At 37.8% G+C, this 15445-nt stretch overlaps 1 protein-coding gene across 3 annotated transcripts in view; it reads left to right on the plus strand.

Moving 5' to 3' along the window:
* PSPC1 (paraspeckle component 1) overlaps window positions 1–15445 on the plus strand; it is a 57111-nt gene that overhangs the window by 14939 nt on the left and 26727 nt on the right. The window contains exon 7 of one of the 3 annotated variants that reach the window (XM_081909909.1): window positions 12911–12968. The exons of the other annotated variants lie outside the window; for them this stretch is intronic. Within the exon in view, the coding sequence (XP_081766035.1) occupies window positions 12911–12968 (58 nt within the window). The remainder of the gene's footprint in view (window positions 1–12910; window positions 12969–15445) is intronic. 3 annotated transcript variants of the gene reach the window in all.

The following is a 15445-nucleotide window of genomic DNA, read 5'->3' on the forward strand; positions in this document are numbered from 1 at the left end:
GTTGTTGAGCAAAGTGGTTGACCCCGTTTTATGCCCCTTCTGTTGGCGTTCCATTGGGGGAGGGACTTTGATTAGTCGCTCGCCAAAACAGCGCTGTGAAAGCGTTTTGCCTCACAGCAAAAACTCCATCTTCTGTTACAGATATCAGGAGAAAATCTAGGCGGGGGCGGGGCCAGGCGCTCTTAGGCAAAAGCAAAGGAAAATGAGACAGCGATCGACTGCAACCTCCCAGGGATTGACCAGTCGATTCCGATCGACCTGTTGGACATCCCTACTACACAGTGTACCAGGGATGTCCAACAGGTTGCTCGTGATCTACTGGTTGATCGCGTGGGGTCTGTGGTCGATTGTGGGACCCCAACAACACCCCCCCCCCGAAAAAGCTCACTCAAGGTTCAACAACTCTGGCTTCCTGAATAAAGCTCAACAACTTTGGTAGATCACGGTCAGTTTTTTTATAGTGGGAGTAGATCACAGTCTCTTGAAAGTTGGACATGTCTGCTGTATACCATGCCATCTTCAATAGTTTTTATATCAGAGTATGCTCAGTTCTGACTTTATTTCTGTGATCCTAGTATCAGTATTGAGGATTCTCTAAAATTAGTATGTTTATTTGATTTTAATTTATTCTTTAAACCACAGCTAAGCACCAACAGTTGAGGCTTCCTGTCAAAGTCCTCAAAGTTAGCCAGTTTTTAAGGTCTTTACTTGAATCTGCCGCATGGTGATGCTAAACATTCAGTTAATTTGCTTACTGAAAATGCTTTCATTAAGGGTTACTGTTTAATATATATTGGCAGTTTGTGAAGTAAGTGAAAGGCAGTTATTAATATATGTATAATTTCAAATTGGAAACTTCCTAATTAACTTAGTACATATTAGTAGTGACGCAATGAATATATTACCCATGAGTTTTTTCTTTTCCTGAAATGTCTTTTAAGGGCTGCTGTTCTCAGTAATGTTTCCTTGTGGTGCACAGGGTATATGGAATAGTTTCCCCCCCTTTCCAGCTACCATCATCTGCAACCCTTGTCAAATTGTTTTAATATAACTGCCACTAATTGCCTTTATCCTTGCAGTTCATAAATCAAATAAGAAAGGAGACTTATTGGTGTTCAAATTCCACTACCAAACAGTTCTGGTTGTGGATCACCCTTAATTACATGTAATTTTAATCTGAGAAATGTACTTCATAGCACTTTGCTTGTGACATGAAAATACAAGAGATTCTATCTTAAACTGTAAGGATTGTTTTATTGGAGTTCAGAGGGACAATGACAGGATAAGAAAAAGTTTTGTCAAGTGAATTTACAGACTACTGAGTTTCAGCAGAGAGTTTTCCAACAGATTAAATTAGTGTTTCGCAAACTTTGGGTCTCCAGCTGTTGTTGGACTACAACTCCCACCATCCCTACATAGCAGGACCAGTGGTCAGGGATGATGGGAACTGCAGTCCAACAACTGTCAAGGAGACCCAAGTTTGAGAAACATTTGTTTAAATAATGCAAAAACCATACTTCTCCCATTCCCAGCTTGGGATGGTGAGTAGGAGGTAAGAGATGCATTGGCTTAACTGTTGGACATTCAGTGAAGGTTTGCTCCATCTGAATACCCTGCAGGACTATTGGCTGCTGGGAAGACAACTGCAGCCTAGCTCTTTATGGGGTCATGAATTCTTTTGTTCCAAGAATATCACAGTTTGCTTATATTTAACCATGCCTACCTCAGAACCAAAAGTGGGCCATTTAATTTCTGTCTCCAGCACTCTGTCACCAAAAACACGTACAGTAAAGGGAATAGCTAACTCTCAATACTAAAATGAGGGTTCATTCAGTTAAGCTGAATGTTGGGTGATACACAAGGAAGTACTTCACACAGTGAGTGCATAGTTGAATATAGAATTTTCTACTGCAGGAAGTTGTGATGGCTTGGACAAGCTATAAAAGGGGATTAGACAAATCCATGTAGGATATAGCTGTCAATGGCTATTAGCAATGATGGATATGTTGAAATATCCGAGGCACTAGTCCTCAGAATAACCATTTGCTGGGTATCACAAGTAGGTTGGCCAGTGTGAGAACAGAATGCTGGACTAGATGTGCCTTTGATTTGATCCAGCAGTTATGGTCCTACATACTTAACTGAGCTTTTTTGCTTGGGCATCAAGAATCTGGAGGAAATGTGTTAAGAAGACATCTTAGCACTTCTTAACTGTCTGGGGAGTAGGGAGAATACATAACAGGGGTGAAAATATATTTAACTGAGGGATGTACATTGGGGATTAACACGATCCAAGTTAGTCAAAACGGGAAAAAATTAGTATCTGTGGATCAATTTTCATTCTGGCTGATGGGTTCTATTGCTAGGTCTATGTCCAAAGTTCAGGATATTCCTACATCTGATAAATATATTTACTATTTCCCCTACAACATTATGCCTCAGGATATATAGAAATAATGAAAGTAGGTAAGAAACAGGCTTGCGCCTTGGTGCCACAGGTATATAGAGAGCACCATCTTACCATTGTTGAGAATACCAGGAGATTGACATTTCTGTGCTTGGGGTGAAGAAGGGACCCATCACCCTTTTTAATGTTTCCCAGGACCTAGTGACTCTTCCCAAGTCTCATGCCATGCTTTGCCTGGGACAGAGTTCTTTGAGCCTCAAAATGTTAGTATTATATTGGCAATATCTTGGTTACCTTAAATCCTAGTTTTTCATCGAGGTTTTCTGCTCCTTTGATCATTTTAAACCCTTCTTCCCAATTCTCTGCTTTTTCTGCTTTGTTTCTCTTTCACCTGATTCTTATGGAAAAATCCAAATCTGTGGAAAAAATACAGAGAGAGAAGAGGATGAGAAGGCTTTATTTCCTCTCATTGGAGAAGAGGGAGCATGACCAAGTTGAGTCTGGGAATCCAGCTGTATTGTCTTCACCTCTTCATATACTTGCTAGCATTCATGCATGCTAGTTGTAGTTAAGTGCAGCCTCCCACACTTCTTGCCTCTAAACCTCTTGCCTACTGAATATATTTTGTTTAAGAAGGCTTTTCCTGGGGTCTAACTCAGTCATTTAAGGAATGTCAGTTGTAGAGCCCCAGAAATAGTTGTATTGTTTTTAGAATGTGTAAATATGGTTTTATTGTTTTGTTTTTATTTTATAGCTCATTGAAATGATTTCATTATTTTTAGAATTTGTATTTTGATGTCCTATTCCATTCTTCTACGCTGCTTAAATGGTGTTATTGCTGTGAGGTGGTCTATAAATGTGTTAAATAAACTCCACAGGTTTCTGTCTATATCTGTGCCATGGACAGAAACTGGGGAGGAGCCACCAGGGACTGGGATGCATACTGAAGCTAGTCAAATGACTATTTGCCTGTCCCCTGGGTGGAGGAATGGGTTAACCCATTAGTTGATGGGTGCCTTGTTCACTCTAGGAGACAAAGCCATCTTCAAGGTAAGTAACCAGTATATCATTTATGTGTAACCACTGCTCTGTTTCTATTATTTTCTTGCTTCTTTGATCACAGTTTTGCATATACAGTGGTACCTCGGTTTAAGAACAGTCCTGTTTAAGAACGATTCGGTTTACGAACTCCGCAAAACCGGAAATAGTGTCCCGGTTTACAAACTTTACCTCGGTCTAAGAACGGAAACTGAATGGTGGAAGGGAACCGGTGGTGGTTGGTTTGAGAACAGTTTCGGTTTAAGAACGGACTTCCAGAACGGATTAAGTTTGTAAACCAAGGTACCACTGTAGTAGATCTTTGCAGTGTGCTTGCTCACTATACAAATTGCTTTACTTACTGTACAAAAGGACAAAAAGTTTATTCAGTACTACTGATCCCTTCACTTTTTAAATACGGTAGTTTTTTGGTAATTGGATTTGCAGCTAAAATAACTTGTGAGATTTTGTGATTCCATGCAGGTTTGAGATACAAACGTTGACCCCCTTGAATGCTTATACTTTCTTTTCCATGGCATGTTGTTTGCAGTTTGGTTCCAGAACATTTATTACAGAGATAAAGATAAGGCTTCTGTCATTCAATTTGATATGCTTCAAGATACAACTGATTGCATGATATAAACCTTTAGCCACTTAAACTTGTGAAAATGAACTATGTTCTTCGTAGGTGACTGAAGATCACTTCATAGCTGATGAATTTCCTATATGCACATTACTTTTCATGCATGATGAATATATTTGGCTGTGGTACATGTGTGCTTAAGATTATGCTTATTTGGTCTCCTGATTGTCTTCCATCCAGGCTATTGATCAGCTCCATGTCTGCTTATCTGACCATGCTGTGCCATCAAATGTTTCTATACCATTCATTGAGTTAGAATTTACAAACATTCTAAACAGAAGTGGCATCCATGTCGGAAATTAACGTATATGAAGCATTTCTTTTTAGTTCTGTTGGCTTGAAGAATAGGGATCTGTTCAGTATCATGTTAAGGCACTGAAGTTTAATAAGGCTGAGCCACCACCCACCATCCTATTTTACTTTTCAGAGTATTCTCAGCAGTTCACTGAATAGATCTAAGAAAATGTCCGATAATGGTTTAATTGCTTAAAATCTTAGTATTTCTCAATAAAAGGGCAATGGTGAATGCTGTTTTCCCGAAGATTTCCCTTTCATAGGTAAGCACTCTTTACAGTCAGGACTTCGTTAGTGAAATAAACTTTTTGGATATTAACTAGAAGTATGCCTGTATACTTAATGCATTTTTAAATAGAACAAATATGTACTATAATTTGCTAGTATTCTCAGTTCCTAATAATCTTTAATTGCCAGCATTATAAAAAGTAATATGAAACTACATTGCATGTCATCTATGCAGTAGGAATGTAATAAAATTATTGTCTATCATGAATGGTTATGTGTACCCCTCATGGCTCCTTGTACCTCTTTGTACCTACCAAATGACCCAACCTCTTTTGTCAGTAGGCCTTGTAATGTTTTTTCCCCTCTCCTGTTAGCCTCTGTAGTGTATACATGGGTCATCCTTCTGCCTTGTATAAGGTTTTGGATAATCAAACTGACATTCACAGCAGTTGCACTGAATTTTCTACAGTTATGATTGGCCCACGTCCCCCTCTGTGGTATTTGAAGTATTAATGATATCACAGCAGCTCATATATGTTTTTATGGTGACAGGCAGCTTGTTGTTCATGAAATCCATGCTGCTTCTGAGGTCAATTGGAATGTGTATATATTTAATTGTGATACATATAGTTTTTAATTACTATTTTGAAAATACATTTAAAATATTTTATGTACAGTAGTTATATTATGGTACAGTCTGACATGGTCAACTTTAAATAAGAACCTGATTGTGCTGGAACTGTATAAAGACAATAATAGTTGTTGTTGTTGTTATTATTATTATATTATTATTATTTTATATGCCACCCATTCTCCTGGGTTGCTGGTTTCCTAGATCCAACACCATCTAGGAAAGGATTGCTGTATGTATTGTGAATTAAGTCTAGAAGTCTTGACCATTGGGGATAGCACCGCAAAATTGTTTCAATTGTTTCAGTGCATTTAGAGATATTCTTGATCTATTTATTTTTCATTTCTCTAAGAGAATTAGCTGAATGAAGCAAATAGTATTTTTCTTGTGGGAATAAACTTCAGAATAGGTGTTCCAGCTTCCTACATAAGCTTGCTTAAAGAATGAGATGAAAAAATGCCTTAAAAATTGATGTGATAGTTTTCAATTGGTTGGTGATTATTGTACCTCAGAATTAAATATACACAAACATGTCACACAATGTCAATTGAATTACTGTGTCAAAAACCTTCATATATTTACCTGACAATAAGTCCATTCTTGAGGGTTAATTGTTTTTTGCCAGTCTGTACTGTCAAATATATTTAAGAATAACATGGTTAGATTTAATACATGATTTTCTGAGCTATGCAACCACCCCTGGATGTATACTTGAGGGAATATTTTTATTTTAACGGAAACCTTGAAAATAGTTTTTAGAAGGAATACATTTCTTCCTGTTCATTAATGCTTAACCGTTAGGCTCCATTAATTGAGAAAATAAATAATAACATGTATGTACGAGACATGTGATTTATTATAGTCATTCTACAGAATTCTACAGAATGAACATTTGCTTATGTATTATAGTGAGACTCTTACTGAGATGACTGGTGCTGTTTTGCAGTTTTTAAAGTTTGGATTTATGGTTGAAGCAATGGAAGTTTCAACCTTAAATCTGGTTCCATATCCAGCTTGGTTCAATATTTTGATTTCAATGCTGCAGATGCACAAAATCTCCCTTCATAGAAATAGTGTAGGAAAAGGCACAATGTGCTTCACAGCTTTATTGGATAGCTCCAGGTATTTAGATCAGAAGTCAAGACACTCACAAAGGCATTTGTGATGCGATTAACAAATCTGAAAGACATAACAATGATAGGACTAAATGGCTCAGTGAGACCACAGACTTAATTTTTTTGGTCATAGCTTCTATTTTTATCCTTAACTTTGAACATATTTATGGCCTTTCCCTGAAGACTTGAGTCTGTTCACATGGCTGGAAATAGCAGCTAATATGCCAGTTTTGCTAACCAAGAAAAGTAACTCGAGTAATGTGGAAAATGAAATTTTGAAGCAGAAAAGTATAAAATTTATCCTGCACTTTGAATAGGCAAGTGAGAGCTTTCCCTCAGGAAAGCATTTCTGTATGTAGAAGTAGTTGAATCATGATCACTGGTTGCCTCCTTGAACAGAGCTGCAAAAATTAAGGAGCAAGCCTTAATGAAATTAACAGTTTATATAGATTCATCTGAAATAGTCCTAAGCTCAATATGTATTTTTTTCTTTGCAAGTGATTCCCTGTTCTCCTTTGACTTGTCAGGTAACAGGGTGGGTTGATAACACTTGTCAATTATTTGGCCATTCGCTCCACACTTTGCATTTTGAAAGCGAGTTAAGTTCTAATGAGGGGCAGGAAAAACAGGCTCCTGCATAGTACAGAAAGTTTGAATATGCCTTCCTTGCACCAGCGGTTAGTAAAAGAAATCAAGTGCATGCATTGGTAACTTTGAGACTTGATTACTGCAGGACTTGGTCCTGGTCCAGAAGCTCCATTCTTCACTAGCTAGACCACTGTTCCCCATTCTTTCCCAGTGATGTAGAGGACTCTTACCCCAGTATGGCCAGTATTTATTTCTTTATTTAAATTGTATAGTGCCCTATACCCAAAGACCTGAGGGCAGTCCTTTCTTATGTTCAAGATTCTCCAGTAAATTGGCGTTCATTATTCATGGCTGAGATAAGGACTTCTTTGATCCTGAAATGATTGCATTCAAAGGTTCATCAAAGGTCAGAATGCTTCAGCCAAAGCAGAAGCCAGAGGTCGCTTTGTGTGACACTGCAGTCTGGCCTCTGATACTTAGTGTGAAGTATATATCAGGATTCGTGCCCCAAAGGCATTGGGACATGCCTGGATGTTGAGTGAAGTGAAGTAGCAGGACTCTAGTGACTTGTATGCTTTAAACAGACAGAACGCAGCAAAATCATCAGTAGAAAGTTTACTAAGGCAAAATAGTTTTACATTTGGGTACCAGGTCCCTGGTACAGCAGTCTCAAGCTCAATTCAGAGCGTAATCCAGTTACAGTATAAAAATTCCACACCAACGTAAAAACTGTATACACAGAGAGAATAAATCAAAGCAAGTACATTAACAGGAAATAAAGAATGAGAGTGAGTAGGAGAGTCCTTACCAGACAGCAATTATAGTTAGTCCAGGGGTTGTATGACCTTGGAGGAAACAGATAACGCAGTATTAAAACAGCAGCTGCATTCCTACTCCCTAGAGAACTTTTGAACGCTAGAATATACTAGAACACTTATGTTAGCTTCTATAAGCTTCTATTAGTTTCTGTACTTCATAAACGTCATCATAGCCAGACAGTATACCCTAAGAGCCAAACTGTTCTAGCCACAACACTTTCTAACCTTCAATATGAACTGCATTTGCCTTGGAATTCTCATTAGCAGGCCTGTGTTTTAAATATTTTCTCAAATATTATGGAGTGTGTTAAATCCTCACCAATTCTACTCAGAAGCAATTCTGGTTGAATTCAGTGGTGCTTACTCCCAAGTAAATGGGATTGGGGTTGCAGCCTGAGTTACAGCAAGAACTCAATCATATTATTCCAGTTGCTCAGATTCCCATTCCAACTGGTGGACCTAATTCAGATTTTTGGTCTTAGCCTCTTAAAGCTCTAAATAGTATAGGACCAGGCTTCCTGAAATACTGCATTCTCCAAAATAAACCTACTCAAACCGTAAGATTCTCTTCAGAGGCACTACCAAGTGAAGTGAGGCTGGTGAATGCTACTTAATGGCCTTCTCAGTGGTGACATTTCAGATTTAGAATGTCCTCTCCAGAGAGTCTATGGTAATTCTGAGTGTGGTTAACTTTTGAACTACAGTTTATAAGTTCTGTACGTTTGGGTTGTCTACTTCTGTTCTTCTCCACGCTAGAAATTTTAATTCAGCCTTTTCTTATTAATGACCCTGTTTTTATTTGTATTTTATATCACGTGAGTTGCCTAGAGAATAGTGCTGTTGGATTCTTTTCTACTACCTTTTGGTGACCTCCTGGGGTGGGGTGAACAATCTGGTGTCCAATTTCAACTATATTAAAATCTTGTATTTCTCCATTGATTAATTTGGGTGGCTCTCACTTTTAACGATGGAAACATTTGTGCATGAGTGGTGCCATTTTGGCTTAATAAGGACCAAACTTGAAGAATGAATTTGCTACTATTATAGGATTAATGAGGATAATAGGACAAATAATGTGAAATTCCCTTTTTGCTTCTTTGATACAGAGGAAGACTGGCAGTATCCCAGCAATAATAGCTTGAGGCTGTATAGAGGAAATGGTAAAATGGGTCTCTGCACTTGCTCATGGAGAGATACGGTGGAGAGCTTATTTGTGGTAGACATCACCCGTCACAACTTCAGAAGATGTGCAGTTTGCCAAGGAGCCTTCATTTGCTGTAAACTGTCAGTTTGATACTGAGTGAATGTTTCAAATTACTTTATTCTTATTTAGATGTTCTCCTTAAACTATACGAAACAGCAAAATACCAGTTTTAGAGTAATCCAGAGCTGCCCCTGTGCCTCAAAGATAAGAAATATTTATTTATGTGTTTGCCAAAAAAACCAAAAAACCTATTCAAAATATTTCCCCATCTTGTGTTGGCAGATTATTTTTTGGCCCTGAACCAATTGCTAGGTTTGTTCCTTCATTTCACTTCAATAATCTGCCCTATATATTGAATTTTTACTTTTGCTAACTAATACAGAATGCTATGTTTGCAGGTATTTCCCAAAAGCGGCTTGCCATCTGAGGTGCAACTGCAGTGCTAGCTTCCTGGGAGGTCGGGTGCTGTTGTTTACTGAGAGGAGGAAGGGCAAATTGGTGAGGAGTTCAGGAGGTTAGCGCAAGAACATTGGCTGCAGTGTTGTGTTTGTGGTATGCCAACCCCTACCTTACTCTCAAGCACGAGCAGCCCAACTGCTAGGAAGCTAGTGTAATGGCTTCACCGAACCTGACGAAACACTATTGGTGTTTCCTCTGCAAAAGTTTAGCTTTCTGCATAAAACATAGGTGGAATGTAAATGCTTTTGCTAACACAACTGACAGCTAATGGTTGTGTGACCTGGCTCTCTCAGAAAAAACTGCTGAAGCTGGGAAAAACAAAACAGATTTTGGGTGCTCTCCCACTGAAGATGTCCCTTACTGGGTGTAAATATTTTGTGGACTGACATCTAGGGGTGATGAGAGTTACTTTCTCTAAGGAAAAGGTAAGATATTTGAGAAAGTAATTCTGGGGGTGTTGCCAGACATCACCCACCCATTTTTGCTTTTCAAAGAGTAACTCCTCCAGTTAAGTGTGAATCTGAAGAAAATAAGTTTGATGTACATATATAATGTGATGTTAAATACATGATGATCGTATCTAATGTGAAACATAATATGAGCCATACATTTAGGAACGCTTGCATTTTCTTTCTTTCAAAATTTACCTGAACTGCCTAGTGAGCAAACTGGGCTTAGTCAACACCACTGTATAGAAGTATGAATGATTTCTTTTTGTAGATGCAATTTGCACTTTGATTAAAAGGTTAATAGTTGTAATGGCACAGAGGTTTCAGGATGAACTACAGAGACCCCATATCATTTCGGCGGCAGAGGCAATTACGGCCCAATGCAGCCATTGCTGGGGGGTGAGATTCTTCCTGCGCTACTGGGACTCTCCTTGCCATTCAGGTTTGAAATGGCCAATCACAGCCAAGCTGGTGGGCAGTACTTGGGTGGCAGACTTGATTGGAGCCTATTTTTCTCTTGAGCATTTAAACCGGCTGCACAGAGGTTTCAGGATGAAATACAGCTGAGCGGTTTTCACAGCGAGGTGCTGCCTTATTACTCCAACAAAGCTTCCCCCCCCCCCCATTTTCTGTTGACAAAAGTTCAAAGTCCTTTCCACCTCTAAATCATACAACTTTCTGTCCATTGTTTTGCATGTTTTATTTGTCCAGGTACATACAACCTACTTCTCTGCTATAATAGTACACACATTTAGCTGTATAAATTTTATATTTCAGCTGTATTAGCCTGGAGGTTATGTGGTATTCTATCCATTCTGTGTTGTTTATGTTGACATTACAAGTATTCATGTTCTGCTAATTTTTTATTAAAACTGTCCTGGAACACAATTACATACAAATATGGAATATTTGACTGCATGTCTAACTTTCATTTGTACTTCTGAGTACTGGCTTTTAGTACTTTGTGCTAACAATACTACTGCTTGTCCTGAAAGAGCATACGACACTCTTGGTTCTGTGAGTCTATTAATGACTTAAGTAGAACTAAACACTTTATAATTCTGCATTTTCTTGAAATTTTTTTTCTCCACATGAGAAGATGTATCATATTTGGGAAAGGGGTACCTTAAAAAAAAATCTGAAAATGGGTTTTCTCATTTAACCTATGATATTTGCACAGTTCCATTCTTGTGACTTCAGTGGAGTCTGCAGTCTGTGCTAAGTTGCAATCGATGTCAGGGGCGTATAGCTTCTCTCAGTATTCTAAAACTGGCTTGTAAAAATATTGTATTGAAGCTGTTTGAAATCTGATGCTTCAATATTTATAAATTTTATTAGGAAGTTTAATACTGTGACTGACCACTTTTAGTCTTACAGTAATTTTAATATTTTTGGTTTTAATCTTGTAATGGTTGGATATATTTATCAGATCATCTTATTTTTGTAGAGCTGCTTGACTTTTCATGGTTTTCTTGTGTGCATTGCCTTAAGTTGCCTCTGGTTGTAAGGTGGGAAAGAGGAAAACTGTGTGTCTTGCCTTTATTATTCTGTGTTGCAGTTTTTAATTACTCCATTCTGAATTTCTTCAAGTTATCTATTAATGGAATTGTTTGTAAACCCACACAAACTTCTAATTTCCAATAATATCTGTTCTACTAGCCTTTTGACTTCACTAAAAAGTCAACTTTCTCCCCCTTCCCCACCCCATTTTATGAATACTACAATTAAGTCCTAATTTTGCTTTTGATAAATATTGTTCCATCTCTTCTATAGACCTGGTTTTTAGTAATGAATTCAACACCTGTGTTTTGCATGATTTGGATTGTAAGGGCTAATATATTAATAGTTGTGTCTTTTCTTAATGGCATAGTTCAGTGTACTTGCACATTAATGATCTCAAATGATAAGTAGTATGATTTTAAGCCCATATGGCAGTACTGTAAACAAGTACAATAACACAGAGAGACACTTAATCTTCCACTTATACATAGCTTTTAGTTATTTGAAGGCTTGAAAAAACCCCTTCATTTTCAATTTTCTGAGTTTGCCTGCCTGATTCTTACTGGCCGAGACCATTCTTAATTCAGTACAGGCTACTGGTGAATGAGTATTTACCCACCTGCCTTACAACAGTGACCTACTGCTGGTATGACTTTTTACTCCTAATTGTATTCCTTATTGTGAGTTTTCTTAATTTATGGCCATTGCACATAACGCTTCCAGTCTGAAACATTTTTAAGACTTCAATCAATATCATTCCAAACTGCCCATTTTTTATATTATGTGCTGTTAGTAAGGCTCAGAAGAATAATAACTAAAAAATAAGAACAATATAAGCAACACTATATACTTTCATGCTCTTAGGGTCAGTACATACTGTTTGTTCTGAATATCAGGATTGTGAGAAGAATCATGCAAACCAATTAAATCCCTATACACTAATCTAAATTGTTGCTTTTTCTCGATCATGGTAGTTTCTTTATACTGTCTCTGGGTGCACTATGACCTGGTGCGGAAGTAATATTTCTCAAGCTATTATCTGTTGTCTGTTTGGCGACCAGAACCTTGTCCCTGTGGCACTGGATGCCTGTGCACCAAAGCTCAAGAATGTACAAGTTTGAGTTGAGAGTATGCAGTCCAGATGTGTAGTCAACCTCTAGGGGCTTGTTTAGTTGTTACCCACCTCTTTGATTCTGCCAGGTTTGTGATCAGAAGAGAGTCTCAACTTCATTTACTCCTCCTTGTTCCTTTGACCTTGAGCAAAAATAACATTTACACAAGATCCTCTATAGATATCTCAGCTGGAAGAATCTTGTGTACTTACGCTTTCTCAGCAAGCCCCAAATTGTAGGACTTCAATAATTTACTGAGTTTTAAAACTTCTTTTTTGCAGGATTCCTCTGATATTACGTAAATCAGAAAATTTGATTTATTTTGTAATAACTGTGACAAATTAAGTTTTGATGTTGCTTGAAAAGATGAGAATGTTAAAGTAATAAGTGATAGGTTGATTGTGAAAATTATGTTTACTTTCAGAGAGAACAGGAAATGAGAATGGGTGATATGGGTCCTCGTGGAGCATTAAACATGGGAGGTAGGGATCTGAAGCAAAAGGCTCTTGTTATTTCAAAGTTTATTTGAGACTGTACATGTTACTTATGAGTATTATACATTGAGAAGTATTCTTGAAATATTTATTTCTGTAGTGAATCTTGTTCTTCAGAATTTTTTTGTTTCAAATTTGAGTTATCTTAACATTAGGGAAAAAGCAAATGAACATACTAAATATGGGCTGGTGGGTTGTTACTTTTTTCATTTTAAGACTGTTTCTGAAGAAAAGCAAAATACGAATTGTATCTAATACAAGAAGAAAAGCTTGTGGGTTTAAAAAAAATTACTTCTTGAGATAAACTTATTTAAGTTTTTTAATATGTTGCTATTTATGAAAGATGATTCTGGAAAACGATTGGAAACAAAGTACAATTAACATTTATCAAAGTCTCCTCAGTGTAACTGTCACTAATGAAGCACCTTTGTGAAAATTTCATGCTCTATTAGCACTATGTATTCAGTATCACCACAGTGATTTATTATGGGGCAGCACCCAATTGTCGGCTATGGTTTATCAACTGAGAATGTGCTACACTCCTTCATGCTTGAATTCCCCCACTCTTCTAACCATGGCTAAGATTTTGTGGCCATTACTGCTTTTTAGTTATATTTTCTGACCATTCCGAAGAAACCGTATTTGGACCTAGAGTCATTATCTAATTATCCTTGTTAAGGCAAGATGCTCAAAGGGGTGGTAGCTGCACATGCTTCAGTCAGCCTTGGATGAAGCTGATTACCCAGATTCATTTCATTCTAGTTTCAGACCTTGGTTTGAAACTGAAACTGCTTCGGTTGTCTTCAGAGATGAAATATGCTGAAGGAGGGTAGGAGGAGAGTGATGCTGCTGATTCTGTTGACTAAGAAAGCATTAAACAGTCCTGATTATCTTACGGAATATTGCCTTCTGCATGAGCCTCCCTGGCCTGTGTGACCCTGTTTCTCCTTGCTTCAGATTCCACCTTGTGTGGAGACTGGGCTGGCCTACAGAAGAAGTGAGGCCTTTACCATTGCAGCCCTGAAGTTGCTGAATGTCCTGGGCAAACTAAACAAACAATGAATAATAAAGAAGAAATTTGGGCAGAATGGCGGGGGGGGGGGGAGTGCGTATTCTCACTGCTTAAAATTAAACCATGGTTTAATTTGAGCTGGTTAGTATTGGTTACTATTAATTCTGGGGCTTGACTCCACATGTTTAAGTGTCCCCCACATTTAACCTGCTGGAAAGATGTGTAGTTTACTCAGCGAATTTGCTGTAATTTCCAGATTTGTGGACACAGATGGTGGACAAGATGTCTTGTTGTCCATAAGTATACAACTGAGGCACAGCATTTTGATGTGCACTTCTGGCAGGCAGACCTATATTGAGCTTCAGGCCTTTATTGAACTTCAAGCACTTTAATGTTAGAGCATAGGTCTTTCCTCTCTCTGTTATTAGGAAAGAAAGGGAAAGGCCTAGTTAAGTTGAATTGTCTACATAAAATACGGAAAGCTTTGACAGCTTTGGCACCCAGATTAATTCATATTTCATACATGTGCTCAAATATTAGAATTATATGTAATAGAATGAAAGTTCGTATTATTTGTCCAGTTTGTTTAAGTTCTTTGTTTACTTATGTTAAATAATATGCACTTGGTGTGAATATATAAGAATCCTACTACTTCATCATTGTTCTAGCCAAGCTTAGCTTGAGTAAATTCCCCAACAAAACTCTGTGTGTGTGTGTGTGTGTGTGTGTGTGTGTGTGTGTGTAAAAAAGTGTAAAAAACACAGTTGTGGCTGAAGAGTTACGAAGTCTAGCTAAGTAGACTTTAATGAAAATACTTTATTTGAAGCATTAAAATGACAGCTGAATATCATTTTATAGCTGTCCTTAACCAAATGCATAGAGCATACCATTCTTGTCACTCATCTCTGTTTCCTGGCACTGGTAAAATTAGAATCCTAAATTCTATGTTTCAGAGCCAAAGTAGGTATCATGGTGGAAACAATATTCTGTTTCTTCATGTTTCTGCCCTCCTTTCATGTGAAGCTGGTGTGGGTAGAGTAAAGCTGATTTTTCCACCCAAAAATCATTCACGTTAACCTCCCTGTGCTCCTATAATCCTAGGCATTTTTCTGCCAGTCCAGCTTTTTTCGTTTAACAGATAGGAAAGACCTACAGGAGTGCTGGAGTGTGGCAAGATAATTTGTGTGTGTATAAGGTTCAGGTCTCATTCATATGCCTCTTTTTCTATAACTTATTGAACATAAACCCCTGCCTTAAATGTAATGGGACACTGACTTGAATATACAAACATGTCCCTAAAATCATGGATCTCGCTCTTGTGATCTCTCCCTGTGTGCGCGCGAATATTTTTTAATACAGTATGATGATTCCTTCTGCATTTCTATAATGTACAGTTCACGTCTTATCTCATGGGTATTACTATTTTCCACTACAAGTCAATGTGCAGCTGTTT

Source organism: Podarcis melisellensis (assembly GCF_964234715.1).
Source record: "Podarcis melisellensis genome assembly, chromosome: 4".
Classification (NCBI taxonomy): Eukaryota; Metazoa; Chordata; class Lepidosauria; order Squamata; family Lacertidae; genus Podarcis; species Podarcis melisellensis.